This window comes from Jatropha curcas, chromosome 4 (assembly GCF_041381405.1).
Source record: "Jatropha curcas cultivar XTBG-Jc1 chromosome 4, XTBG_Jcur_1.0, whole genome shotgun sequence".
NCBI classification, from domain to species: Eukaryota; Viridiplantae; Streptophyta; class Magnoliopsida; order Malpighiales; family Euphorbiaceae; genus Jatropha; species Jatropha curcas.
Genome location: NC_143154.1, coordinates 26,807,762 through 26,835,063, shown reverse-complemented (window position 1 = coordinate 26,835,063; position 27,302 = coordinate 26,807,762). Strand labels below are relative to the sequence as shown.

The window sequence follows — 27,302 nt, the reverse complement described above, 5'->3', positions numbered from 1 at the left end:
ACAGAAATTGTCGTCTCTGGCAAAAAAAAGTGCATATTTTAAGTGGCAGAGCTTTGATTTAGCGAAAAGCTGGAAAGCTCCTTGAATCTCCAATAATTACAACAGACAATAAGGTATCAATAGCTCTATTCCTTTATGAAATTACTGCATTTGCTCCCTTTATGTCGTTATTGCCACTGTGGTTGAACTTTTTTCCTTTCCCTTTTTTTAACAGCTTAGGGATATCCAGGAGTCAGTTTGCACATCTATGGAGGCTGGATTTCCTCAGTGGATAAGTCGAACATCAGAAAGGTATCATAATGAATCCTCCTTTTTAACACCAGTACTGATCCAAATTCGATTTTCATTTCTCATATGAGAAAATTGATTGCAATAAATATTTCTTTAGCTTACAATTCGAAAATCATAAATATACAGGCATTTACAAGATAAGAGCATTATGAATAAAGACAATTGACAAAACCACCAAAACAGATTCTCATTGATCGAGATAAATTAAATTCAGAAAGCATAATGTATTAAAGTATTAGTATTACAACTTCAGTAATAACTAGCAGAACCCTCATATAAACAAGTGTTCTATCCTTTCGATGCGGGACTTAAAATGATGGGACAATGCTATATCCAGTTTCTGTCATTAATGTTGTGGAGAACATCTGATCCACTTCAAAATCTACATCTGTTCTCTTTGCAAACCGGCCTTTGATTCGTGGTCTGGTCTCTGCGTATGCCTTCCTTGACGCATACCTGATTGTCTTCTCAAACTTTCTGGTCTTCTTTTTCTCTCTGTATCTTAGGACCCTTGCTTCCCTGTCCCGCGGACTAAGTTGGGATGGCATCTGCATTGGAGGACCGGAGAAAAGGTCAATTGTCCCTTTTGGAGTTCTTGAGTGTGAGATTGAGATTTCACTCATTGTTGAATCTTGCACCACTCCAACATCCATTGAAGAAATTGAGACCTAATTACAGACAAAAAAGAAAAGAAATTTAGAATCTTGTTTAAGAATCTCATGAAATTATTAAGAAATGTAATGTCTTGTATATTTGCTGCATCAAAGATCATATGTTATGTGCCAGTAGAACAGTAATAAATGAGATTGAGAACTTAAAAAAGTTTAGGTGCCTTAATCCTTCATTTATGTTAATATTAATCTTAGAAGAAAAAATAAAGTTGAATCTAGAAACATTTAGTCTCTTTTTTTTTTTTCAAGAAAAAAAAAATGATGATATTATAGAATCTGAAATCCAAATGGTGACTTGGGAAAAAGGCAAAAGGAAAAAGGAAAAAGGAAAAGTGGGTAAACACTTGAGCATTCAGATTCCATCTTTTAGCAGAGAAAAGGGTAAAGAAAGGGCTAAAGTGCAGAAAAGTAACATAAAGAATAATACCCTGTACATGGAATTTGGAGTTTGGTCTAACCTTCCAATTATCACATGTAGACGAAGAATATCCATAACCACACATAAAAAAATACCAAATGATTAATTAATTATTAATTTACTAGAAGAACCAAGCTATTAAAATACTCTGCAATTCTTCCTGAATAGCCTGGATTCTCCCGTCGAGAGTCACTGTGGAATTATTATCTAAACTCTTCCGAGTGAATATGAATAAAGCAATTTAACAAAAATCAACTAACTCAATTAGTTAAACAGAGCTCATCAAACCAAACAATATATAGAGTTTTGAGATAATTAATTAACTAACAGAATTAATTAGAAAATTAAGAAAAACTTACACTGTGACTGATTGATCCATTATAGCTGTAAGTTGGTTTTGAGGAATCAAACTCCAACCCTAATTGAAAATTACGGTACTGTTGATGATGATTAATCATTTGATCTTTTCCTGCTTCAAGGCACTGTACTGGAACAACACCATCAGCTCCATACTGTTGCTGCTGCAAACTGTTCTGATCAGAATATTGATTCTGATCACCACAAGCATTTGACGTATACTCAACAAAATCCAAGTACTCCTCAACTTCACCACCACCACCACCACCACCATAAAACAAGAATCCATTTGTATTATTATTACTATTCTGATTATTACTATTCTTAACAGGATTTGACAATAACCAAGAAGCTGCTTCATCTTCTTCCTCTTCACCAACTTCCTCTTCTCTTTCTTCCACAAACATGTCTTCCGTATTCTCCCCACCCATGTGTCCAACATGAGGACTGTGGAGGCCACCGGAAATGGGGAGAATCGGAACACGTTGGTGGCGACGCGCGAGGGGATTTGCTGAATGGATATCCGCATCACAGGCGGTACAGAGAGACGCTGCGTCTGCCTTGCATATGAAGGCAGCTGGAGCTCGCTCACACGCCTCACACACCCACACGCGCTCATGGCGCGACGCTACGCGGTTAGCAGCATGCACGCGGGCGTCGCACCCAGCGCAGAGATAGGCCGCGTCTGCCTTGCAATAAACAGTGCAGGCAGCTGCGCGACATGTGTCGCAGACACGCGCCCAGTTGTTACCTCCACCATTTCCGCCATCGTTGTTGTTCTCGTCCTTCAGCATAGCTCAAATGTAAGTGTTAATGTTTTGGGATTTGAGTTCTGAGTTATGAGTGAGAGGATAGTAAGTGAAGAGAGGGTTAACTGTAGAGGAAAAGAGAATCCACTGGGTTACACGTGGCATAAATTTAGTGGTTTGAAAATTTGTTGCATTATCTTTGTGGTTGGCTGAGTTTTGAGGTGGGTCCAGGTTGAGTCTGAGCTGGCCGCTTTGGCTTTTAGAATCATTTATTGTAATGGGTGTTACTGTCTCGAGTAGAGAAAGAAATAGTACTCGCTTTCCACGAAGACACTTGTCGTTGTCGAACTTATTTTGGGCCCATTTTGTATTAAGATTAGATTCGGTGCACACGCGTCAGTTACAGAATACTAAAATTCAATGTTTATTTTATTTTTTTTAAAGTGCAGCTTATATTGAATCGTGTTGCTCTGGAGTTGAGACTGTAGTCCGTACGTACCTGAGCTATTATTAATTTAGCTCCGTAATTCGTTTCCTATTTTCCAATGATTAATACATATATATATATATATATATATATATATATATATATTTTAAATTATAATATTATCAACTTTTTTTATAAAAATACAAAGTGAATTTTATATATTGCGCATTCTACCCTACTTCTTTGTGATGGAAGAAATAATAGGCTTTAATATTTTTATTTTTTTTTTCATTAGCGGTGAAATGAACTTAAATAATATTATAAATTTATAAAACATGTGTATTGAATTTATTTTATTATGAAAAAGAAAAAAAAATATAAAACATGGTGAGAAAATTCATGTAGTGAAAATAATTTGAAATCGAGGCTTTTTATGTTCTTATAAAGAGTGATAAAATAAATTAGCGTTACTCCATAATTAATAAGATAGAAAAATTAAATATATCTCAATGTTTCAAAAGAAAATAAAAAAGAAAGAGAGCAAAGTTTGTGCATCCTGAACTAAAGGACGGGGAATAATTCACACAAAAAAATAGGCTTCCTACATTTTACAAAATATTAAAAAATATTAAAATTTAAATCCATTATGTTGTAATTCAGCAATTTTATAAAAAATATTCATATTTTATAGAACACATAAAAATATTACAAAATATTAATAACCAGAGCTATAACTTTGTAAATCACCAACTTTTACAAAGAAAAACTACATTTTACAAAATATTAAAAAATATTACAAAATAATTGAAACTCCGATTTCCAATATGGAAACTTTATAAAATATTAGGAAGTATTACAAAATATTGTTAATCAGAATTATTATTTTACATTATGGCAATTTCACAATAAGTTATTAGTAAGTAATACAAAATATTGGCAATCAAAGCTATTTCTGTAATCTGGCCACGTCAAAAAAAAAAAAAATCACTTTTACAAATTATTATAAAATATATATAGAGTTATTATTTTGTAACCCGTTATAAAATTTTAGAAATTATTTAAAAATACTGCAAATCATTTACAATTGAGCTTACTATTTTATAAATCATCAATTTCATCTTTAATAAATTATTAAAAAATTATTGTGTATTTAAAAGTTGATATTACTACGAAATAAAATCAAGGCGTTGTAAAAATGCCAAAAAAGAAACACCATTTCATCAGTTGTATTAAAAATACAAAGATCACACAATGCATTTGACAAATTTGGTATAGTATCATACTTACTAAGATAACAAAAAAGGAAACCACCTTAGCCTGTCTCCTTCCACTTTCTTGTAAGTTGTATCCCATTCTTTTCTTTCTTTCCTTTTAGTTGGTTTACTGAATTGATGGAACAATCAATGAATCTGCACTTTTAGACTTCAAATATATTAAATTGCGATAAAATATGTTTTAGGTAAGAATTTTTTAAACACGTTAAAAATTATTTTTATAAATATTTAATAATATAATATTTGAATTAATTTTTAAAAATTAAAATATAATTTATGAAAAATTAATATACATAATATTTAATATTTTATAAAAAAATTACTCAAACCGATAATTTTATGGAATAAAAACGAACATTTACTTCATTGCTAAACATCGAATCATCGATTTATTTAAACTTGTCCCAGCAAGTTGGGACAACTTTTCCTCAACATTCTTAGTTTGTCTTACTTTTTACTTTTTGTCTTCTTCTACAACTATGAGTGGCCCAAAAAGCTATTGAGGGTCCCACAGGAAAACACATCTGCATCTCATCAATGCTGACTTGTATTGATTGTATCACTTCACTTGCATTCTTTTTCTCAATTTAAACGGTGCGGATGCTGATGTGCAAACCAAATGACTTCCTTATCCTTACATAAAGAGGGGAAGCTGACTCAGAAAAACCCCAATGGAAATACCTCCAGCCAATAACGCACTGCCACGAAACAAGCCATATGGATTAGGATGCATCTCCACCACGTGTTGGTGAGACTTAAGAGGACTGTTCTGATCCCCTCGTTTACCGCTTTTGGTCCATTGCAAAGCTATATATAATTACATTATATTTGAGGAATAAGTGAAATATAATTAACTCTTTAAATTTACACTTTTCGTCTCTCTATTTCTAAAAAATTACTATAATATTTATAATTTTATTTTAATTCACTATCAAGTCTTTTGGTACTAAAAATCAGCATTTTACTGTTAGTCAAATACATTTTCTTGACAAAATATACCCAATTTATACGCTTAATTTATAAAAAAATTTTATGCGATTTGTTACAAAAACATTCTAAACTGACCTTCGTTCCTTAGCGATCCAAATAAAAAATTTTATAATATTATCACCCTAAATCCAAATTCAGCTAAGATTTTGAATAAAAAACTAATAAAATGGATCCCACAAAATCATGTTGGGTTCACTTAATTCAAGGCATCAAAATGCACAGTTCTGATACCAACTTCTCATTAACTAGGGTTCATTTTTGATTGAGTTCAATCCCCATTACCGACTATTATCATGGTGGCAACAACTTCTCTCATTCGAATCTCGCAAAGGAGACAGGAGCCACAAATTTATTGAGGGGTTTTGTTCGCAAGGGAGATACCATTCCAAAGGAAGATCATCTTTCCTTGTTTTTCACTTCAAGAGCAACTTTCCATCGTTGTTTTGTGGTGCCATTGATCAAGAGAGAGAGGTTGGTTGCAAAGTGGCGCCTGTCCAACTCGCCTGAGTTGTTTCCGGCAACTTCAATTGGCAATGTGAGCTTTAATCATCTTCCTAAGACGCCTATATCGATTATCTTTGATCGATTTTGCAAGATTGTGTAGAAATTGTAAAAGTTTAAGAAGGAGATTTGGCTACTACGACTCACCATTATCGCGAATGAAGAAGGAGAAGAAGGAAGAGGAGAGGTAGAGAGAAGAGAGTCGCTTTAGCAATGAAGGATTTTTGGTGAAAAAACGACCAAGTGAAATGGTGAGTATTGGTATCAAAATGGTGTCATGGTTTAAGTAAACCTGAGATGGTTCTATGAAACCCACTTTATTAGTTTTTTATTTAAAACTTTAGCTAAACTTGAATTTACGGTGATAATATTACAAAGTTTTTTATTTGGGGTGTCAGAGGGACGAAGGTCAGCTTAGAGTGTTTTTCCAACAAATCGCATGAGTCATGATTTTTTTGTAAGTTAAAGCCAAATTTTTGAATGAAAAGTGCCGATTTTTTAGATAAAAAATTTAATACTGGATTGAAATGTAATAGTACTTTCTCAAGAATAATGTGATGAAAGTGTTTTATTTAAAATATAATTTAGAGATTTAAATATATATTACCCTTATGAATTGAAATGAAACTTAACATAATATAATTTTAGTGTTTATACTATATTAATACATTTAATTATATTATATTACAATTCATCCAACACAATTTGAAAGTACATATTCGTCCCTTCATGTATATGTAGCACAAATCTAAGAATTTTGGATTGAAACCTTACTTGTGAATTTCAGAGGGTATAACTAATGTAGGAGATAAGTGTTGATATAAATATTATAATAGATAATTTGTCGACTGCTAAGGCAAATTTAATTTGTGGTGAGGAGAAGACATTGATACTTATCCATTATGATCTTTTGATTTTGACGCATCAATTGTTTTGTTTTGCATGGAAGAAAATTCGAAAACGTCTACTTGAAAATGAAAAGAATGAATGTTCAAATTTATAATTTGCTAAATCTTTACCAACAACAGATAAAATTTGCTTACGCTTAATTGGTGCAAGTGTTTTCATATAAACAATTTTTTTTAAGTTATTATTTTTTTTCATTGAATAATTAAAAATATCTTCATGATAATCAAAAGTGCCAACATTAAATAATTACTATATGATGGAAAAAATGGGTTGGAATTCATAAGCTATGATAATAAACTCACATTTTATGGAAAGTTCTATTGGTAGAAGCTGAACTCTTTCTATAAAACCTGGTATAAATCGAAACTTTGTTGTAATCTATTCAAACATTTGAAATCGAAAATGATTAAGTATATTATCTAAACTCATTATAACTTATATATAAGTTATAAGTATAGAAAGATTTACTCTTATATAAAATAAATGAATTCTATAAAATTTTATGAAATTCATTTATAAATTTAATTTTTTTGTGTTTAGAATATAATGAAAGGTAAAAGTTTCAATTCATTAAATTCAATTCTATGAATTTAAATAGAATTAAATTATTTCAAAATAGGTTAAATTTTTTAAATTAATTCTATAAAATTAAATTTCATAATAAAATTATTTATCCTCCTCCTAGCCTAAAATTATTGTATTAAGAATATTTTAGAAAATAAAAGTAAAACAGTTTTGAGTTTTATTCTAAATATAAATATGTGAAATTCAATTGTTTTGAATTAAATATATTAAATATGAAAATGAATTATATTTAAATTCATTTATAACAAATGGTAGTAAAATTAAATTAAATTCATTTATCAATAGTTTATATTTTATTTTATTACTAGACAGTGGATTACTAGACCTGAATCCTATCCATCGCAATTTCTTAGGTCGGCCCAAAGTAGAACTATATGAGAATCATTGGGCCTCAAACAAAATTTGTTGAGAGGGTTTGAATAAATCCAGTTCACTTTGTACCTCATTTATTGGGCCTGAAGTCCATTTTCTTAATTTCTAATTTTCTATTGCAGGTTCGATTGGAAGCAGAATAGCAAATAGTAATACCAGTTAGAGAGTGTAGCTCAGCTAGGTATTTTGCAGGTTCTATCACTTTAAATTGATTTTTTTAAGGGTTGGATATTTGCCAAAGCCCATCTTGCTTCCATCCCCTAAGCTCAACTAAGGCAAAAAAAAAAAAAAAAAAAAAAAAAAAAAAAGAAAGGGCAAAACAAAGATTTTTTTTTTTAATAATGTAGAATTTAAAAATGTTAATCAAAATTTAATATTTCGGGTAACAAATTTTAATGTAGTAGTAGAAAAATTTAAGAATTTAATGACGTCAAAAATTCATTACGCATAATTAAAGACTTTTTATGAAATTAATAAGGTGTTGATTGAGGTGGTAAGTGACATCAGCACTTAAGGGTGAGCAAATAAGTTAAGGAAGCGCGCTTTACTATCAAAAACCTTTCCGCTCTACTCTCCAAGAGAGATTATAGCTACTTTTATATATATATATATATATATATATATATATATATATATATATATATAAGAAGCCTTAAGCATGGAATAATTAATAGAACAAAATAAAATCCGAATGGATGAGATTAAAGAGATCACTTCTCATTTAATCATAAGTTTTGAATTCGAATTATAGACATAGAGTCCCTTTAAATATTCCGAAGGGTATTACATCATTTTATAAATTTAAAAAATATTTTTAGAATGAAATTAAATGATTTAATTTATACTATCAATGTAAATAATGAATTGAGAAAATTCTAATTTTGAAATATGATTTTTGTTTCCTCTAAAACCATACAATTAAAATCTATAAAATCTACCAAATCCATGGATTATAGTTTATTTTATCTCACCAAAATGAAGTAATCTGACAAATAAATAAAATATATATTTTTTATAGTTTAAATTCTATCAACCTAAACACATCCAATTTGAGACAAAATATACATTAATAAAAATCTCAAAGAGTTTTAAATAATTTTCTCATTGTAAAATAAATCCTACTCAATATGGGTATTCTTACATTATGCTGATCATCTCATATTATGCATGATACATAAGAATTACTTTTATAATCAAATTTATAATATATAAATTAATTGTATATAAAAATATAATTTAATGATAAATGTATGTACGATTTGACAAAAAAAAAATTTATTAGATAAAATTACTCAAATTTGCCATAAGACTACAGATAAAAATTCTGAAATTCTAAAGTCATTAATGTTGAGAATATATTTTTATTTAATCCAAATTCTGAAGTCATTAATGTTGAGAATATATTTTTATTTAATCCGAGTTGGAGACACATATTCTGAAAAATAAAATAAAATAAAAAATAAAAAATTGGATTTTAAGTAATTTTTTAAAAGTGGATGTTGATACCATAATTGAAGCAAAATATGAGAGAATAATTAATTACTGTAGCTAATCCAAACATTAAGAATAACGGATCTATTAACGTTGCATAGACAGAATTGAGAACACCAACCTCCTCTTTCACACTGGGTCCACCAGAACCACTTTCAGTCGTCGCCGATGGCGGATAGCCGGTCGCCGATCACCGGTTTTTATGGTAAAGGTAATTTTTTCAGCTTCTCTTTTTTCATTTTTTTTCTTCTTCAGTAAATACAATAAATGAATATTGTGTGGTTAGCTTGGATCCTAATTCTGATCAACTTGAATCACTGTTTGGTGTTGTTGAGAATGGAAGCTTGAAGAAGTGGATTTGTTCTGATTATTGACAGAATTTTAAGAATTAGTAAAAAAATTCGCTGAAAAAGAAGAAATGATTATTCTGCTTGCTTCGAAAAGTAGGAAAGGAATTGGGGAATTTTTATTTGGAGTTCTGTAAAAAGACAAACCCATTTTCATATTATAACATTATTAAAAAAATAACAATTTGGGTTTATCTCAGTCTTCCAAATGATGATGAATATTTGCTTTTAATTGCTTGTTTTTAAGTAATTATTATTGACTGTTGTTATTTTTAATTTTCTTTTGTTTCTTCTTTTCTTTTTTTGGTATTCCCCAATGACAAGAAATTTGTTTCTTGTTTGATCCTTTATCCTTGCAAAGCTTTGTTGCGGTTGTTTCCTATTAGAATATGTTTCTCATTTCAATACCATTTCTATTAGAATATCTTCTTATCATAATAAATGTTGTGTCATAATTACGTTAACTTTGGAGTTTGGCCTCTGATTATATTGACCTGACGACACTTGTTTGTTGTTACTTGTATGCTTATTGTTTCACTTTCTCTGAACTTCAGAAAATGAGTGGCTACTCACTGTCAGGGAGGTACAATGATGTCCGCATTTGTTAGGTTAGGCATGAAACCTTACTTCTGTCCTCCACTTACAGCTGCTCTAGGGTGAGATAGAATTCTTGTCAGCCAAACAAATTATGAGTACAATTATTATGTCAACATACTAGAATTGGCTCTCTTTCAAACAGGGAATTAATACATAAAATTGAGTGATTTTCAACTGCATTTGGCTAGTCTCATATTTTTCACTTCTTATTTCTCTTTCTCACTCACGCTCCTACGCAATAGGAAATGCTTGCATGCCTTTTCCCCTTTTCTCTTGAATTTTTCTTCTTTTTGGCTTAGAAGTCGTTTTCCACATAAAGATCATTTACCAGTACGAAAAGAAATTACAAGTTTGCAGTTATCATTCTTATACTCTCGTTTCTTCTTCTAGCTCATAACTTTTTCTTTTTCTCTTCTTTTATTGACTTAGTAATTTTTATGCACAAGAGAAATTATCTTTTGCAGGTCACTGTGCTCTCTCTCTCAAGAACCTATTCCAGTTTATTTATTTAGATTTTTTTTTTTTTTAAATTCAGCCAAATAACGGATGAACAATCTAGGGAAATATCACAGGCCCCCTGAAATGGAAAACCAGGCAAAGATAGATAGGATAAGTAACCTACCGTGGGATGTTTTAGACAGCATCCTAGTGCACCTGCCGCTAAGAGAGGCTGCAAGGACTAGTATCTTATCAAGGAAATGGAGATATAAGTGGACTGGCCTTTCTCAGTTTGTTTTCGATGATAAATGCATCCGAAGCTCCTTATCAGACAAGGTAGCCAGGTGGGTAGAAATTATGAAAATCATTAACAAGGTTCGATTCTATCACAGTGGTCCAATAGAGAAGTTCAAGCTTGCAACATATTGCTGTCCAAACTACTCTGATTTAAATCAGTGGATAGATTTTCTAACAGAGAAAGGAATCAAGGAGTTAATTATTCAGGACTTCAGTTTCATAAAGCGTTTTAAGCTGCCTTCCTGTGTTTTCTCCTGTCCAAAGCTTAATTGCTTGGAGCTTTATGGTTGTATATTCAGGCTTCCTACTTTTTTTAGAGGATTTGATTGCCTCAAAAGCCTTCAGCTTAGTCATTCATTTATAGTGAGCGATACGCTTGAAAGTTTAATCTGCAATTGCCCTGTTCTTGAGAAATTGACACTATGGAATATTGATCATTTATCTTTTGTAAGGATCCACAACCCAAACATAAAATACTTGAAACTAGATTCTAAATTTGAAGATATCTGTCTTGGAAGTAGTTCGCTTCTAGCTACTGTTGATATTCGCATGATTCCTATGTATGGACATGCTATACTTCGGCGTCATGAGCAAGGGAAAGTTTGCAACTTAGTCAGAGTTTTGGGCTGTCTAGATAGTATAAACAAGCTCAGTTTGTATGGTCAATTTCTTGAGGTATTATTTTTATACTTGAAAGCTTTGTTTGAGTTTATTTATTTATCTTAATTGTTTTCTTTCGAATTCTTAGAATAAATAAAACTTCTCATGCAATATTATTCCATGCTTTGCATCTAGTTTCTAGCTAACGATGATGTACCTGAAAGACTTCCTACCATGCTCAACTGCCTTTTGGCCCTTGATCTAAGAGAAGTAAGATTTACCCGTCTGAGAGACCTTAAGGCTTCTATTTCTATTCTTAGAAGCTGCCCAAATTTAGAAGAACTTCTTATCACGGTGAGTTAATTTGGCGGACAGCTATTATAATTTTTTGAGTAGTGATTTTTTGGTGGTCAAGAAATAAATTAGGATAAACAAAGAAAAACCCTGAGGTTTGCCTGATCCCTATTATTTCAAAATAACAATTTCATGACTGTACTACTGGTCACCGGTAAAAATGTAAATGGTTTTAAAGGATTTCTAGAGACTAAAGTGTTTTAAAATTAATTTTGGCACTAGAAATTGATTTAAAATTTGAAGGATAAATTTAAAGCAACAGGGACTAAATGTGGTGAAAATTTTGTATTCTCATAATAAAGGACTAAAGTGCAGAGTATTAACAAATCTCAAGACTTAAATAACTAATTTTGAAATAGAAGGACCAAAGTATATAACCAATTAGTGATCTAAGTTTGATGCTTGCGTGGGATTCACATGCTGATGGAGATGACTTCTACCTTGTTATTCTGTGTAGGTTGATACTTCTAGTCAGGAACATACAACTGTTACTGATTTTGTCAGAGCACAGTGTCTCTGCGACTTCTATTTCAACAAACTCAAAGTAGTGAAGATTAGAGGCATCTTTGGATCAGGAACTGAATGGGAATTCATTAAACTTTTGCTTGCTCATTCGCCAATGCTGGAATTAATGACTATTGTAAAGTACAGCGGCGGTGAAAGGATTTCAGAATTACTGTTGCAGCAACTCGACCGGGCTTCTGAACATGTGAAATTTACAAGTTTAACCCTGTAAGCTTTCCTTCGTCAAACCTCCAAAGGCATTTCTGATTTTTTTTCGTAGGTTTTTCATGTTGTAATTTAAAAACAATGGCAACCATTGAAGTCTCTTGCATGTAAATTTGTTGTGATGTATTTGACATAAACTAGTGATGCTTGTTTATAAGCAAATAATTTTTTTTTTATACCCATATAATACAATAATTAGAGATATGCTTCAAGGTGGATTATCTGGATATCTGCATTTCTCGCTGAGGAAGTATATACCATATGATTCTTAGCATTAAATTGCAGTGAAAAAATATTTTCACGATTAGAGCTTGAAATCAGTCGGCTCATGAGCTATTTAAAGCTCCTGGTGACAAATGCTTGTTCTAGCTTGTTTATGGTTAATGAACTAGTGCTTTTTGGCTGGCTATCTGTGTTATGGAGATGAATTGAGCTTTCTATATCTTCTCAAGCTTTTATCCAACTTCCCCATGAATCATGATCTTTTCTTTCTTATTTCTAGCGGATATTCTTTTGTTATGCTGATGCTTCTTATTATGCTATCAAAACACTCTTCTATTCTTTTTTGAGTGATTGGTTTTTTTGGTCATTTTTCGTTATTACTATTTTACTAGGTTTCAATCAATGATTCAGGCAGTCTCTTCGCAGAGAATATAAGCCTAAGCACTTTTCTACTTTTCCCTTATTGTTTCTGTGTCAGACTTTTCACTCTGAAGAGTAAACAATGTTTTCTTCCCTTTTTATTTATTTATTTACTTATTTACTTATTTTCTGTGCCTAACTTTTCACTCTGAAGAGTAAAAAATTTTTCTTCCCTTTTCTTTTATTTATTTATTTTAATTTTTCAAAAAAAAAAAAAATTTGTAGCAATTTTGCTTCATTTAACGTTTCAATTTATAGAATTGTACTTGTTAAATGCTTTATCTTACCACATTTTATAAAATTATTCTATTGAACGATTTAATTTGCAAAATTACATCAACTAAATATTTATTGTATAATTGAAAAAGATGAATATTATTATTGCAAAAGTTATTTAATCGTGCCTAAAATTTTTAGGTATTAAAATTAAAAATCTTAAAAACTGTTGTTGCTGTTGCGGAGAGGTATGCCATCGGAATTCATAAATTTAAAAGCACAATAAATCCTGTAAATTTTGAAATGCTATTTCACCATGGTAAAACCAGGAAAGTCATTGAGTTGCAGAAGCAATGTACTTTCAGAACCTAGGGAAGTCAAGAACGTTGTTAGTTGGATTGGTAAAGTGGGTTTGCTTACCCATCTTATTAATCGCAAGACCACATAACGAGGATTTTGAGAACTGTGATTTTTTCATCTTTGAACATATCCAAGAGAGTGACTTTATGTGTAGTGCGAAAGTTGGTCCATAACTTGGTAGATAATGCTACTGTAGCTTATTCGATAAAACAGTTAAAATCAACTGTTTTAGTAGTTACTAGCTCTTTTGATAGCTATCAGTTATTTATACTAGATGTTTTATAATATAGTATCTCAAACTCTAACTATTCGTATAAATGCTCCACCATTGAATAATACTAAAAGTTACCTGAAAATTCGTTGCTGATCAACGTGCATGTGAAAACCTAAATGAAATTTTTTCAGAAAGAAATTTGCAAATTGCAATTCTTTAGTGGAAACGCTGGAACAAAACTTAAAGCAAGAATTGATGATGTTTTGTCCGATTTTGTTGAGGTGAACAGGATGTATGCAACAGAATCCAATTAATTCCTCTGTTCAGTCCTCTGCAACCTGTCTACACTCTGCTTTTCCTTTAACATATGTCAACAAGCAACAACTTGAGTACAGTTGGTACTCCGTATTCGTACTATTTGGGCAACTCGACTATTGTTTGCACATCTGTTCAATTATTTTGTTTATATATTATTGAAACGGGCCAGAATACTACTGTGGATTACGACATGAGTATCTTAATTCATCAAATTTACTGAAAGTTTTTGTAATTGAGAAATCTCGAATCTGAAACCATATTCCATTTATTTATATTTAGGAACGATACTATTACATGTAAAATTAATTGTAGGTTATATCTTCTACTATGGTAAGAAAGCAAAGGGACACTAACGTTAAATACAATAACACAATTAAACTTGCTAATGCAATTAAATTGAAGGCTTATTTAGTGTCGTGTCAATTAGAGTTCTGCTCAATCTGATTTTTTAATTAGGGTTCTGCTTAATTTGATTTTTAAATTTGATATCAGCATATTGGTTATAGCACAATTTGTATTGCACATTACCAAATATTGTACTGAGAAAGTCTGGTGCATTGACTGCAACATCCTATTAGTCTAGTATATTGAACATATAACGGTCATACAAAATTTCACTCAAATCAGAAAACAAATACATGAAATTTTTTCCATTCTAAAAATTGTCAGTTTTGCCAAACAGAATCTGTACAATTCAGTAAAAACATTTAAACCCTTTAGAGTTCTGAATATAACCCCTATTATACAAAAAAGAAAAAAGAAAAAAGAAAATAGAACTTCAATCATGATTGCACTATTACAAAACATCTTCACCTATAAATTTGCTCTTCTAACATTCTAATTCTCTTTGAAAATCAAGGAGGAAAAAAAAATAAGAAGAAAATATATGAAAATTTTTGCAAAGAATTCACCTTGGACCAGAGAGCTCCATTGCTTGAACTAGTAATGAAGAGTCATCAGTGAGATCAGAATATCGATCCGATGAAGAGAATTCATGGGGTTTGGGCTTAGTTGCTTCTACTCTTTGAGAAGCTTCCCATCTTTCTGCAAGTCCATCACCTTCAAGCATTCTAACTACTTCAGACATTTTTGGTCTATGGCTTGGAAGGAATTGGGTGCACAAAAGTGCCACTTGTACTATTTCTTCAAGTTCAATTCTGTCATAGTTCGCTTTTAAATCTTTATCTACAAGCATTTCAAGCTTCTTCTCCTGATGAATCTTCTTTACCTGCAATTATAGGAATGTGAACCAATTAAGTTGGAAAATTTTGAAGAGATCTAGAAGCAAGGAATGGACTATAGCTACATTTGGTTTGAGGGTTTCTAAAATCCAAGTTATTTGTGAAAATCTATGAAATTAAAGAACTGAGTTTTCTATTTGATGGATTTCTACAATCTTACTTTACTGGTATGGACGCTAAATATAAAAAAGTAAAGGGTGTTTTTAAAATACTAAAAAAACAATTTAGAAAATTCCTCAGTCAGTATAATGACGGGCTTCAAAAAAATCCACCTCTTATGTGGGGATTTCAAAAATTTTAGTGAGTGAGGGATTTTATTCTCTCTTCGTTGAGCCAAAAGATTGATTTTTCAAAATTCCTATATTCTAAATGGTGCCTCAAATATTGTGCTCACCCAGTCTAGAATGGCTCCTTTCTGGTTAGCTGCTTTGCCAAATTCTAGTGCTCTTTGGCCAGTGATTAACTCAAGAAGCAGAATACCAAATCCAAAAACATCTGTTTTCTCAGAAGATTGGCCTGTGGAAAGATATTCTGGTGCTATGTGTCCAACTGTGCCTCTAACAGCGGTAGTAACATGTGAATCTTGGTGATCCAAAAGCTTTGCCAATCCAAAATCCCCTACCACAGCCTCACAATAGTCATCAAGCAATATATTTGCTGCTTTAACGTCTCTATGGATAATCTTTGGATCACATTGCTCATGGAGGTATAATAGTCCTCTTGCAGCTCCTAACGCAATTCTCTTCCTCGTCCCCCAATCCAAAACCGGTTTTCCTGCCAATTAATGAAAGATGGGTCAGTTTTATGATTTCATCTGTTGAAAGTAGCATTTTAAGACTTGTGTCTGCATTGTTGTTTGAGGTGCTATTGAGAAAAGCACTTAGTTGAAAATGTTGGTTTGACATCACTAAAGTTTGTGTTTAAGGTGAAGTTTACATGTTCTAATCATAAAAGCTTCAAAACGACTAAAGTAACACTCCAAAACCAATTTTTTGGACAGCATCTAAAACTGGGTTTCTCTGCAAAAGCAATTTCAATCTCAATGCCAAACAAGCTTAATTAAACCATCTTTGGTATTAAAAGCAAAAATGTATCACCTTTAAGACGAGAAGCTACACTGCCATTTGACATGTAAGGATACACTAGAAGCCTTTCTGTCGGTGTGATACAAAATCCATATAGCCTAAGGAGGTTACGGTGCACTGCTAAGCTTATCATCTCAACTTCAGTTTGGAATTGAATCTCTCCTCCAACAGCATTGCCATCTTTTAGCCTCTTGACGGCAACAATACTTCCATCTTGGAGAATTCCTTTGTACACATTGCCAAAGCCTCCTTTTCCAAGTATGTTCTTGTTGCTAAAGTTATTTGTTGCTACTTGAAGCTCTCTAAATTGGAACCTCCTCAAGTTTCCAAGAGAAATTTCCTCATGGTGTCGGTCTAATATTCCGAAAACATTTAGGACTCATCAGAGTGATTAACTAGCCATTCAATGTTAATTATAGAAAGAACAGAATCACTTATTACGCACCCTTAACATCAAAAAATATCGGTTGATCATGCCTTTGCTTCCACCATAGAAGTAATCCGATCACAAGAATGATGAGTGAGACAGAACCAACACCAGAACCGAATGCAACCGCTATTTTGTGATTCCTTGGTCTGCCAGAAGGTAAAGCAGCTTAAATTGCAAAGATGTTAAAGTTAGAATCAACCCAAGACCAAGCCGAAGCTTTTACATAGAAAATTATGGAAAGAAAACAAACAAAAAAAAAAAGGTTTTCTCAAGTATCCTTACTTTGTGTGCTATTCAAGTTCATAGACATTGGCATTAGTGTTGTCCCAAAGCATTCCGGTTCAGACCCAGTTGGGCATATTAAAGGGTTCCCAACGATGCTGCAACAATAAAGAAATGCATTTGAGTGTATAATTAACAATCTAGAGAGTCATAGACAAAGAAGGAAGGAGAGAGAGAGAGAGAGAATTTACTTGAATGTTTTAGCTGGAAATCTGGGTACAGGGCCACTTAGATTATTGTAAGACAAATCACTGAAGTCAACAGACAAAACCTTTTTTAATGAGATGATTTTGGTCAAATATAAATCACTAATGCACAATAAATGCATATAAACCATTCATGCACAATAATAGGTCGTTAGACTTACAGAAACACAAGCTGGGTCATGTTAGCCAATGACATCGGGAAAGTTCCAGAAAGACTGTTATTATTTAGCCTCCTATATCAGGTTCAAACGATCCAAGTAAAAAATTTATACTCAGAAGTGGCGTATTCCTAAAAATACATATAACATAGATAGAATTGTTCATTTTCATATTTAGATTTAAAAATAATTTGTTCTTACATGTATTGGAGACTCCTTAGGCGGCCTAAAGAAGAAGGAATTTCTCCAGTGAAGAAATTGTCAGAAAGATCAAGTGTGTGAAGCTTCGATAGCCTTCCTATCTCTGCAGGAATTGGTCCTGTAATATTGTTGTTCTGTAAAAGCCTGCAAAAATAAACAGAACACCACAAATTGAACACCAGAGACAATTTTTTCAGAGAAAAGGAGAAGTTTCTCCTTAGAAATGCTTATCAGATAATGGGAACTTACACAATTTGAAGATTTGTTAAGTTGCCAATGCTTGGAGAAAGAGTACCAGATAAATTCTGGCTTGGAGTTCCCCTGCATTAATATAAGACCATGTTTAGAAAATAAATACACTTTGATTTAATATAAGCTATTTAACATAAATGTCATGTTATGAAACTTTTGGAAAAATAAAAACGAGAGATTTTAGAATTCTTACAGGCCAATCACAAGACTTTCAGGAGAACAAGTGACCATAGTCCAGCTACAAGGGTCAACAGCATCACCATCCCAATTATCTAGAACCCCATGCGGATCATGTAAAGAAGCTTTTATACCCATTAAAGCTTGCACTGAAATAAAAATAACCCATATCAGAAAACCCCCATTTTTTCCTCATTTGAAGCAAAAAAAAAAAAAATACAGAAACACATTCAAATTTGACAATAAGGAAGAAACTCTATAATATTTACCTTCAAAGTTTACACCTTTAGGAGATAACAACCCATATGCAGTACTCCAAAACGAAAAGAAAGTAACAAAACAAAAGAAAACTACTCTTCTTCTCATATCCATTGAAGTAGAATATTGTGCAAGAAACAGAGAAACCGAATGCTCAAAATTCTAATGACAATAACTGTGTTTTCTCTATCAGTGAAACTAACTTCGAAATGAGTTGTTCTTGTTGAAGGTAATTCTTAGGTTCGAACCCACTTCTTGCTTTCCATGCCAGAAATCCATTCACTAAAATCTTTTGTCAGTCTCACACACAAGAAAAGAACCAGTTTGTATAATAAAGCGCACTAGCATGGCTGTCACCATGAGTCAGTAGGTTAAAGAAATGAATATTATATATATAATAAATAATATTTTATATATATAGGCCATAATCTTAAAAGCAACAAAGTAACAAAATCTAGACAAATATTCTTAAAGCAGGGAGAGAATAGGAAATTCTCATTATTGGGTTAATCATGCATTGGCCTGGTAAGGATAAACATGTGAATTTTATATTTTTTAAACTTTACCATTAATTTATAAACAAATAAAAGGGGCAACTAGGCATGAGAAATGGCAATTATTACTAAAATAATATCTTCTAACACTTGTATGCATATAGTGAAACCAAAATTCCTTTATGGGTTAGTGAGTCATTAGTGTTCATGTTATGGCCTAGAGATGGGTTTTTGAGGTGAGAATTGTTCATATCTGTGTGTACTTTATTGGGTTATCAAGAAAATGTGCAAAGGGCAAAAAAAAAAAAAAAAAGAAAAAGAAAAAGAAAAAGAAATTGGCTTTGATAAAAAATGCATTTCTTCATAATGGGGAATCAAACATTCCCTGAGTTTGGCCATACAGTAAAAGACCCAAAACCTTCACTTTTCTTAAATTTTCATTTTTGTTTCTTTACTCTTATTTTGTGAGAATGTGAGAATCTCGAGGCTCAATCTGGGGCTCGAGATTGATGGTGGTATTGTAGTTTTTGGTCACCCACTATTCATTCCTTTAGGACCATTAACCCTTTAGTAGCTTTGTTTGTTGGCATTTTGGATTCAAAGTTTAATCTAGTGGTTTTGGATGATTGTAGGGAAATACTTTTACATAAAGTAAATTATAATTTATGATAAATTTAAACCCTAACATGTATTCTCTCTTATTAATTTAAAAAAAAAAAATCTTAAGTCGAATATTTACTTTATCTAAAAAAAAAGTTAGATTTAAAATTCAGATAACACTTTTCTTTAAAAATTTTCGATAGTATGAAAATTTTCCAAATAAAGCAATAAAGTATAATATGCTGCGTAGCTGAGATAAAACATTAAAGTCCATATATATATATGCCAATCAGATATAATCTAACTGCTCTTTTTATTTCCCGTAAAACATGAAAGGAGTGAGTGATTTCAAATTATTTCAGTTATTTTATGATCCATAAATACAGAATTACCTCGCAATATAATATTCAAAATATTTTAATTTTTACGTTATGCTTCGGTTTAAAGTATTTAGTAGAATGCGCAAATGCGGTCACTTTTTTGCTGTAAATGTTGGAGATTACTTTTATAGATTCCATCCATATGGGCATGCACTAGCAACTAGCAACTAACAATCACAAAGACTTTTCTTTTCTTTTTCTTCTTTTTTTTTTTCCCTTGCGTAGACAGCCAGTCATTCCCACACCTAAAATCTATTCAAAAAAGAGCAAAACTTTTAAAAGCAAAAGCTGCCATTTCTATACCTCAAGTAGTCAATTTACCAAAAGCACTTTTATTTGATCCATAACGGTATTATTGAGTAAGTGTTTCACCTTAGCATGCTTTGTTCAAATTGGTTACATATACTTTTGTACATACATTATTGAGTAAAAAGGATTCAGATCCATGAAGTAAAAAAGGATTCAGATCCATGAAGTAAAAGATAAATTGTTCGATTCTTATAAATAAATAAAATCTTTGGTAACAACACTTCTCACTTATGAATCTGACGCAATGCGAACATGATTAAACCTAGCTCAATGAACTAGAGACACTTGTAATATAAACAAAAAAAAATTCTTAAAATATGTTTTGTTGTAGGACCACATTAGATTATGATTGTGTCTTAAGTATGTGAGGGAGCCAAATTTTAAGCATGTTTATGTGTCTTGTTATAATAATTAATATTAATTTATCATGTTGAATTATTGAATCAAAACACTAATAATAGAAACAAACTCATTTTCAGCTTACACTTAGAAGCTTAAGTTAATTATATGATTAATCAGATAATGTTTCTTGTTAGAGAAAGAGTGCAATGTTTATTTATTTGATTGTGATAGAGTTTGTCAATATCACATTTTGATCAAAATTTTTGCATTTAGTCAAAGGAGTGAGAGAATCTCTTGCCCAATAATTGTCAACATTTGTAGAAAAATACAATAATTATGGGACCCATGATAGTATTCAAATTTTAATTAAATGCATATATCCAGGGATTTATTTATTTTCTATACTTAATCCAAATTCAACCCATCATAATTTCCACTGTAGTGGATTAAAACATCTTGTGTGTGTATTGCGAATAAAATTTATCGCGCGTTAATCTTGTTGAGGACGTTATGGGCTATTTAAGGAAATTATAGTAAGTATATATATATATATATAAAAGGTAAAAATGAGTTATTAGTTATGATGAATTGAATTGAAGAGAGGGTGAGGTAAATTTGAATCCAAAACGACATTCAACATATAGGGAATGAGATAAGGATATATGAGGAGCCATGTAATGAAACCTTGTGGGCAGTCATGCCCAAAGCACAAAAGAGAAAGGCAGAATTGACCAAACACAGGAAAAGAACATATCCCTTTAATACTGGAAAATGACAAATATGTCCACAGATTAAGGACCAAAAATAATGGTAACAGCTAGGCATAGTTGTCCCTTTCTCCATCCAACCTTTATATATAAGTAAGAACCATAACCTAAGATTTTAAGGGTTTAATCCTTATATTTGTCTCAATTACGTTGTCATTCTCTCCCCACTTTCTTTTGTCTTTTATAAAACAAATTACAGTGATACAGTGACAGCAATAGTCTGACATATGCACTGTACAGTCAAGTGAAAATCTGACATGTAGCAAAGTGCACAGTTTGATACATAAAGGAGATGACAGATGGCCTACTATTATTGGGTCAGCTCGATTGAACTTGGACAGTGGTGTCACTTATAATTATAACTCCAAAAATGGAAAATTGATTGAAGTGATGGAAAGGGCATGTAATGGATATAAAAACAATCATATAATAGTACATAATTAAAAACTTAATACAGAAACACATTATTGGCGCAACGTAAACAGATTATTAGAATAAAATCAAATATATTATAAATAAACGGAAATTAAATATGGAAAAGTGCATTGAAATAGAAGAATGAGGTCAAGTGAAATTTGGATTGGAGATAGAGTCAAATAAATGAAGGGTTGACCATAAATTTAAGGAACAAATGAACTATAGAAGGGTATAACCAAATGAGTTGGAAATAATTATGTTTTAAATAGTAGTTGGTAGAGACTTGAATGAAACTATTTCATCCACGTTTACAATTGTCCAATTAGCAAAAGTACAGAGACCCACATGATATTTCTTTCAGACAATGTATATATAGTATTGCCCCTCAGATTAAGGCATTCTACATCATAAATTCAAGCTAAGTCCCCATCTGTCTAGCCTGTTCCTATCCCTCTTTTGATAATCCTCAATCTCTTAACTAAAAAAAATTTTTAGTATTGAATTATGATAATGTCTTAATATATAGTTAGATATTATTTTTACATATCACCATCCTATTTGGGGTTTAGGGTTATGAATAAAGTGGGTCATATTGGTTCATCAAGCGAACCACTAAAGAAAAGTTGATCATGATGTGTAAGGGAATCCAAAGGTTGATGATCAAAAAGTTTATTGATAGTAATTATAAATCATATTATTATATTTAGATCAATTTAGGCATATTAAGCTAAATATTACGTCGAAATTAAAAAAAAATTGATCAATATCAGTTTAATTTTAGAATCAATAATTTGAATCAACCAACCCAAAATTGAAGTTCCTATAAATAGTTTAATTGGTGATACCAAAAGTGTTACAAACAAAACAAGAATAATTTTTGTACATCCTTCATGATTGTGGTGATGCATTTCTCTTAAAAATTATGGTGATCTAAGACATGCTTTGTGTGAGACAATGGGCATAATTAGTGTGGCCCTTATGCCTATATACATTAATTGGTATGGTCTTCCATTAAAGTGGGAATATTATGAATTAACACTTTCTATGAAAAGGAGATCAATAATTAAGTGGAGACCTTATTCAAACATAATCAAAGAAAAAGAGAGAAATGAAAGGGGCTTAGGATCTAACTTAATTGCATCATGTAAGGCCAAACACATGGTCCTATATATATTATTTCTTAGTCATAATTTTCTTTTCATTTCTTATTAAATTGCATTTATATTTCTTGTTGTATTGTATGTATGCAAAAAGACTCAATGAGATATGTATTTGGGTTGTAATTGTTGACCATTTCTTATCCTATAGTTGAATATTTGATTCAAAATTCAAAAACAAATATTTAGAATTGGAAGAGAGATGAATATTTTTTATTTTTAGAATAATTCTTAGAATTTTTTATTTTTCAAAAAAAAAAAAAAAAAGTAAAAGAAATGAAGATTTTTTTTTTTGAGTGGTAAGGAAAAGGGGGAAGAGAGATGGTCATTGACAAGAAGTGTGAGAGATTGAAATGTTGAGTAGATGAAAGACAGCCATTGAGAAAGCTACTAACTTGATGCAAATGGGTGAAGTTGAGGTTGGGAACATTTGGGTCCCATTCTTTCTTTCCTTTTTTTTTTTAACTTTGGAATGCATTATAGATGATGATGTTTTTTAACATCTTGATTGAAATGACCACAAAGGCCACCACTTTCACTTTCTTTTGCTCCTTGTTGCCTGTCAAAGTCAAACAATAATACCACTTCCTTCTAACTTTCTTTTGACCATTTTCTTTTTTCATTTCCTTTGTTATGGAAATTTGCCTTCAATAACTTTTTTCTTCATATTAACAATCTATATTCTGTGAATATTTGAAATTAGCTTACATGCATGCATGCAAGGATATTGTATTTTGTTGGCTTAAATTGGATCTCATAGAGTCATTTAAAATTTTAATTAATTTTAAATATTTTGATTCATCAGGAAATGCATTAGTCCCACTCATGCCTATATTAATTGTTTTACATAGAAATAGAATATAGAAAGTGATGCTAAACCCTTTTCTTTTTTTTCTTTTTTTTTTTTTTTTAAAAAAATGGAAGCTTCAAAATGAAGCAACATTAAAATTCACGATTTCCTTTCAACAAAAAAAATCACGATTTAAGACTTTTTATTTTATGTCCCATTCCACGTTTTCACACTCGCATTTTCCGGGGGAAAGAGACAATAATATGACACATAGACAATTAAAAAAATTTATCTAAAAGAACAATTAAATAATAATAATAATAATAATAATATCACTATTGCTTAAAATTATATGAAAAACAAAGGTGTCTAAAACAATTAGCCTATGAAAAAATAGAATTCCATAGTATCGTAGAAAATTTTATTATTTTTGTATTTAAGCAAGATAATTTTTATTTAATTTTTTTTATTATCAGAAGTATTTTTCACCCTGAAGGTAAAGAATATTATCTTTCGGATTGAATCCAAAATTATTTATTTAAGGTAATTGAACCTTATAAACCAATTCATATTTATCAGAGTTTTATTTAATTTTTAATAAATATAAGTTGGCCCTCGGTTTGCTTTTAAATTTTTTAATTTTAATTTTAATAATTTAATATTTAAAATAAATAAATTAGATATTATCAGATTGATTTGCTCATGTCTTTTGAAAAATCATTTATAAAGTTATCACTAAATCAATTTTATTTATACAAATTATCGTTGTCAGATTTAAAATCATTATTTTTTTCATAGATAATTGAAAATATCTAAATTCCTACAAGGCCAATATCAAAGCTTTGCATCCACTAAATTTATTCTCTCAAAGATTCCATTCAAGATTTTACTTTTTCCTTATAAATTTCTTTACCAAAAGAATATATGTATATAAATATAAATAAAATATTGTTTAACCCCCAAAAACTACTACTGTAACTTTCCCAAAACTAATAATTTTATCTCAAGATTCTCTGTAAATTTTTTAATAAATAAAAAATTCACATGAATCCAATCCAAACCCAGACTTGCACGTAAAACGCATAGCAGACTAGGCATGAAGGTCTGCTGTCAGATGTATATTATATATGGAATCTTCAAAGCAAACAGAGACGCAAAAACACCAAACCCTAAAACTATTCCACAACTTGGTTTCTTAATTTAGATGTTTTTTTAAATCCAAGATTGTTCCTTTCTTCGAATTGTGGCTGTCCAACCTAAATTTCTACTATATCGTCTATGTCCTTCTTATCATATAAGCATTCTTGTGCGCTTCTCATTAATTTAATTCTATTTTGAGAGTTTTCAATTTCAATTACTCCTCTGGTTTCAGTTTTTTCAATTTTCTAATACAAAATTTTCTTTTATTTCACATACTCCAAGTTGCATTCTTTCAAGAAATGCGAACAAAAAAAAGAAAAAAAAGCTATAGTTATATAAATTTTTAGGTCCCCTCCTTGATCTATATATACTTGCACTAATTCAACCAAGACAAAAATATTTGTGCGTATGAGTAACAGCTAGCAATCATCACGAGATGATTGGCAATTTTTGTCACATTTGCTGTAATAACATAACTTGTATTGCTGTCTCCATTCCACCTCTCTTACACTCCAATGTTACTCTTCAAAACACCACAAACATCCAACAAGAACCTTCCACTACATCCTCATTATAATTTCTTTTAATTTATATCGATAATCCTGCATTGGGCGTGCACCCGCCCAGCGATAAATCTCTACTTTGAAATATTTTCAAGTCAGTTTATACGTTATTTGAAATTCAATTCTTTTTTCGAATGAATTAATATCGTATCTTTACGTGTGGCGTATTGATATAAAAATTACTATTATCTTTTGAATAGTGATTATAAGAAATTAACTCTACTCAGATTGAATCCAAGCAGGCAAATTTTTTTTTGAATTTTTATTGAATGTAATGTAGAAACAAAAGAGTGTGAAGAGAAATTGGAAACCCAAATCCTTTGTTGGGTCACTCTCATCACGTTTTGCTATTCGATAAGTCATAGTCGAGCCAGTTGACGACAAAATGTTTGTGGTAATAACAATGAGAACAAACACAACAACTTGTTAGAATCTGGAGAAGCGAAAGGAAAATAACAGCTGATATATCCTTCTATATGTCTAGCTCAGACATTACTTCACATTCTCTATGGATTATAGCGGGTTTGTTATGAGGTCGGAATTTATTTATTTTTTTCAAAAAATAATATTTTCCAAAGAGAAAATTTAATATTATAATTAAAACATTCGATGTTTGATAAAAGAAAAAGATTTTCAAGAACTTATAATTAGTACCAGTTCAAATAGCAGTATTAGGGCACACCTAGCTAGATAATGAAGCTGATATATGCCTGCTACAAGAAACATTTCACCAATGCTTTCTTGCAGAGAATTGAAGAAAATGGGAAATGAAGTTTCAAAAAAAAAAAAAAAAAAAAAAAAAAGAAAAAAAAAAGTTTGCTTGCTCTCATTTCAAGAAACAGTTTCTGAAACCCTATTTTTCAGCTAGAGCATGCATATGTACATATGGAATGAAAGCTGATGCTATATATGGTCCCCTCCCCCCGAACCTCAATTATTCAAGACAAGAAATTTGAACAAAAATATTGTACCCCATACAATATTGTTGCTAGCAATATATCGGATTTTCTTTTCTTTCCCGAATGCTTAAAAAAAAAACTGAAAGAGTATAACTTTCTAAATTATTATATATAGAGAAATAAATGTAAATTTGGTTATTAAACTTGTTTAACAGGATAAAAAATATTAGATTTGACCTTTTAGACTAATTTAGCCATTGAATTTATATAAAATGATTAAAAAAATATCTGATTTCACTTTTTAAATCAATTTAACCCTTGAACTTATTTTGATTTTTATAAATTCATAATTGATTTAATTTAATATAATTGACTTTTTATCTCTTTTTATCTTACACTAAGAACATTTAGATCAAATTTTTCCAACACTTATAAATATATAAATTTAAAATTCATAAAAACATAATTTCTTGTAATATAATAAATTTATAAACAAGCATTTTAACTTTAATTAATTCAACATGAAAAATGTATAGATTTTATAAGCGATAACCCAGTAATAGAGGTTAATTTTAAAATATTCAAATTAATATATATTTATAAACTCAAAACCATCAATTAAGGTAAAGAGAGATGCAACATAATTCATATATCATTCTCCTATATTTTATAATTAATTAATTTTTTAATAAATTAGTTGGCTGGATCCCAACTACAATTTTAATAAATGTATATATAATGATTTTCATATTGTAATTACAACGAAGGATTAGAGATTAAATTGACTCAAAATGTCAAATACAATATTTTTAATCATAATGAGTCTCACGTTATAAGTATAAGAAGAATTAGAGGTTAAATTGACTCAAAATGTGAAATATAATTTTTTTAAATTATTTTAAATAAGTTCAGGGGTAAATTGAACTAAAAAGTGAAATCGAATTTTTTTTAATCATTTTATACAAATTCAAGAACTAAATTAATTCAAAAGATCAAATCTAACCCTT

The 27,302-nt window shown here is 30.7% G+C and overlaps 3 protein-coding genes across 7 annotated transcripts; 1 reads left to right on the top strand and 2 right to left on the bottom strand.

Moving 5' to 3' along the window:
• Positions 1-453: 453 nt before the first annotated feature.
• Positions 454-2,584, bottom strand: COL2 (CONSTANS-like 2). The gene is made up of 2 exons (XM_012232726.4): positions 1,740-2,584; positions 454-959 (listed from the first exon to the last, which is right to left on the bottom strand). The coding sequence occupies exons 1-2, from the start codon at positions 2,529-2,531 to the stop codon at positions 600-602; spliced, it is 1,152 nt and encodes a 383-aa protein (XP_012088116.1). The 5' UTR covers positions 2,532-2,584; the 3' UTR covers positions 454-599.
• Positions 2,585-9,080: 6,496 nt separating this feature from the next.
• Positions 9,081-12,609, top strand: LOC105646792 (F-box/FBD/LRR-repeat protein At1g13570). Of its 5 annotated transcripts, none has more exons than XM_020684369.3 (5): positions 9,081-9,246; positions 9,937-9,990; positions 10,515-11,389; positions 11,510-11,668; positions 12,126-12,609. In XM_020684369.3, exons 3-5 carry the CDS (start codon positions 10,526-10,528, stop codon positions 12,402-12,404), a joined length of 1,302 nt encoding a protein of 433 aa, XP_020540028.1. In that variant the 5' UTR covers positions 9,081-9,246; positions 9,937-9,990; positions 10,515-10,525; the 3' UTR covers positions 12,405-12,609. The 5 variants fall into 5 exon arrangements, with proteins under 5 accessions (XP_020540028.1, XP_020540027.1, XP_012088118.1 ...); XM_020684368.3 differs by having other exon boundaries at positions 9,082-9,246; positions 10,444-11,389; XM_012232728.4 differs by lacking the exon at positions 9,937-9,990 and having other exon boundaries at positions 9,082-9,246.
• A 2,164-nt stretch (positions 12,610-14,773) lies between these two features.
• On the bottom strand, positions 14,774-18,815 carry LOC105646793 (protein CLAVATA3 INSENSITIVE RECEPTOR KINASE 5). The gene is made up of 11 exons (XM_012232730.3): positions 18,449-18,815; positions 18,196-18,328; positions 18,000-18,071; positions 17,751-17,894; positions 17,553-17,624; positions 17,377-17,436; positions 17,186-17,283; positions 16,919-17,068; positions 16,486-16,827; positions 15,783-16,162; positions 14,774-15,375 (listed from the first exon to the last, which is right to left on the bottom strand). The coding sequence occupies exons 1-11, from the start codon at positions 18,549-18,551 to the stop codon at positions 15,055-15,057; spliced, it is 1,875 nt and encodes a 624-aa protein (XP_012088120.1). The 5' UTR covers positions 18,552-18,815; the 3' UTR covers positions 14,774-15,054.
• Between the last annotated feature and the right edge of the window lie 8,487 nt (positions 18,816-27,302).

What these genes read in the sequence shown, in the direction of transcription:
- COL2 (XM_012232726.4), bottom strand. Translation starts at nt 2,531, where the DNA reads ATGCTGAAGGACGAGAACAACAACGATGGCGGAAATGGTGGAGGTAAC. An exon ending in ATGGATCAATCAGTCACAGT is followed by an intron (nt 960 to 1,739) that starts GTAAGTTTTTCT and finishes GTCTGTAATTAG; the next exon opens with GTCTCAATTTCTTCAATGGA.
- LOC105646792 (XM_020684369.3), top strand. Translation starts at nt 10,526, where the DNA reads ATGAACAATCTAGGGAAATATCACAGGCCCCCTGAAATGGAAAACCAG. An exon ending in TGTATGGTCAATTTCTTGAG is followed by an intron (nt 11,390 to 11,509) that starts GTATTATTTTTA and finishes CTTTGCATCTAG; the next exon opens with TTTCTAGCTAACGATGATGT. An exon ending in TAGAAGAACTTCTTATCACG is followed by an intron (nt 11,669 to 12,125) that starts GTGAGTTAATTT and finishes TATTCTGTGTAG; the next exon opens with GTTGATACTTCTAGTCAGGA.
- LOC105646793 (XM_012232730.3), bottom strand. Translation starts at nt 18,551, where the DNA reads ATGGATATGAGAAGAAGAGTAGTTTTCTTTTGTTTTGTTACTTTCTTT. An exon ending in ATGACCCAGCTTGTGTTTCT is followed by an intron (nt 17,437 to 17,552) that starts GTAAGTCTAACG and finishes TGTTGACTTCAG; the next exon opens with TGATTTGTCTTACAATAATC. An exon ending in TTTCCAGCTAAAACATTCAA is followed by an intron (nt 17,284 to 17,376) that starts GTAAATTCTCTC and finishes TTATTGTTGCAG; the next exon opens with CATCGTTGGGAACCCTTTAA.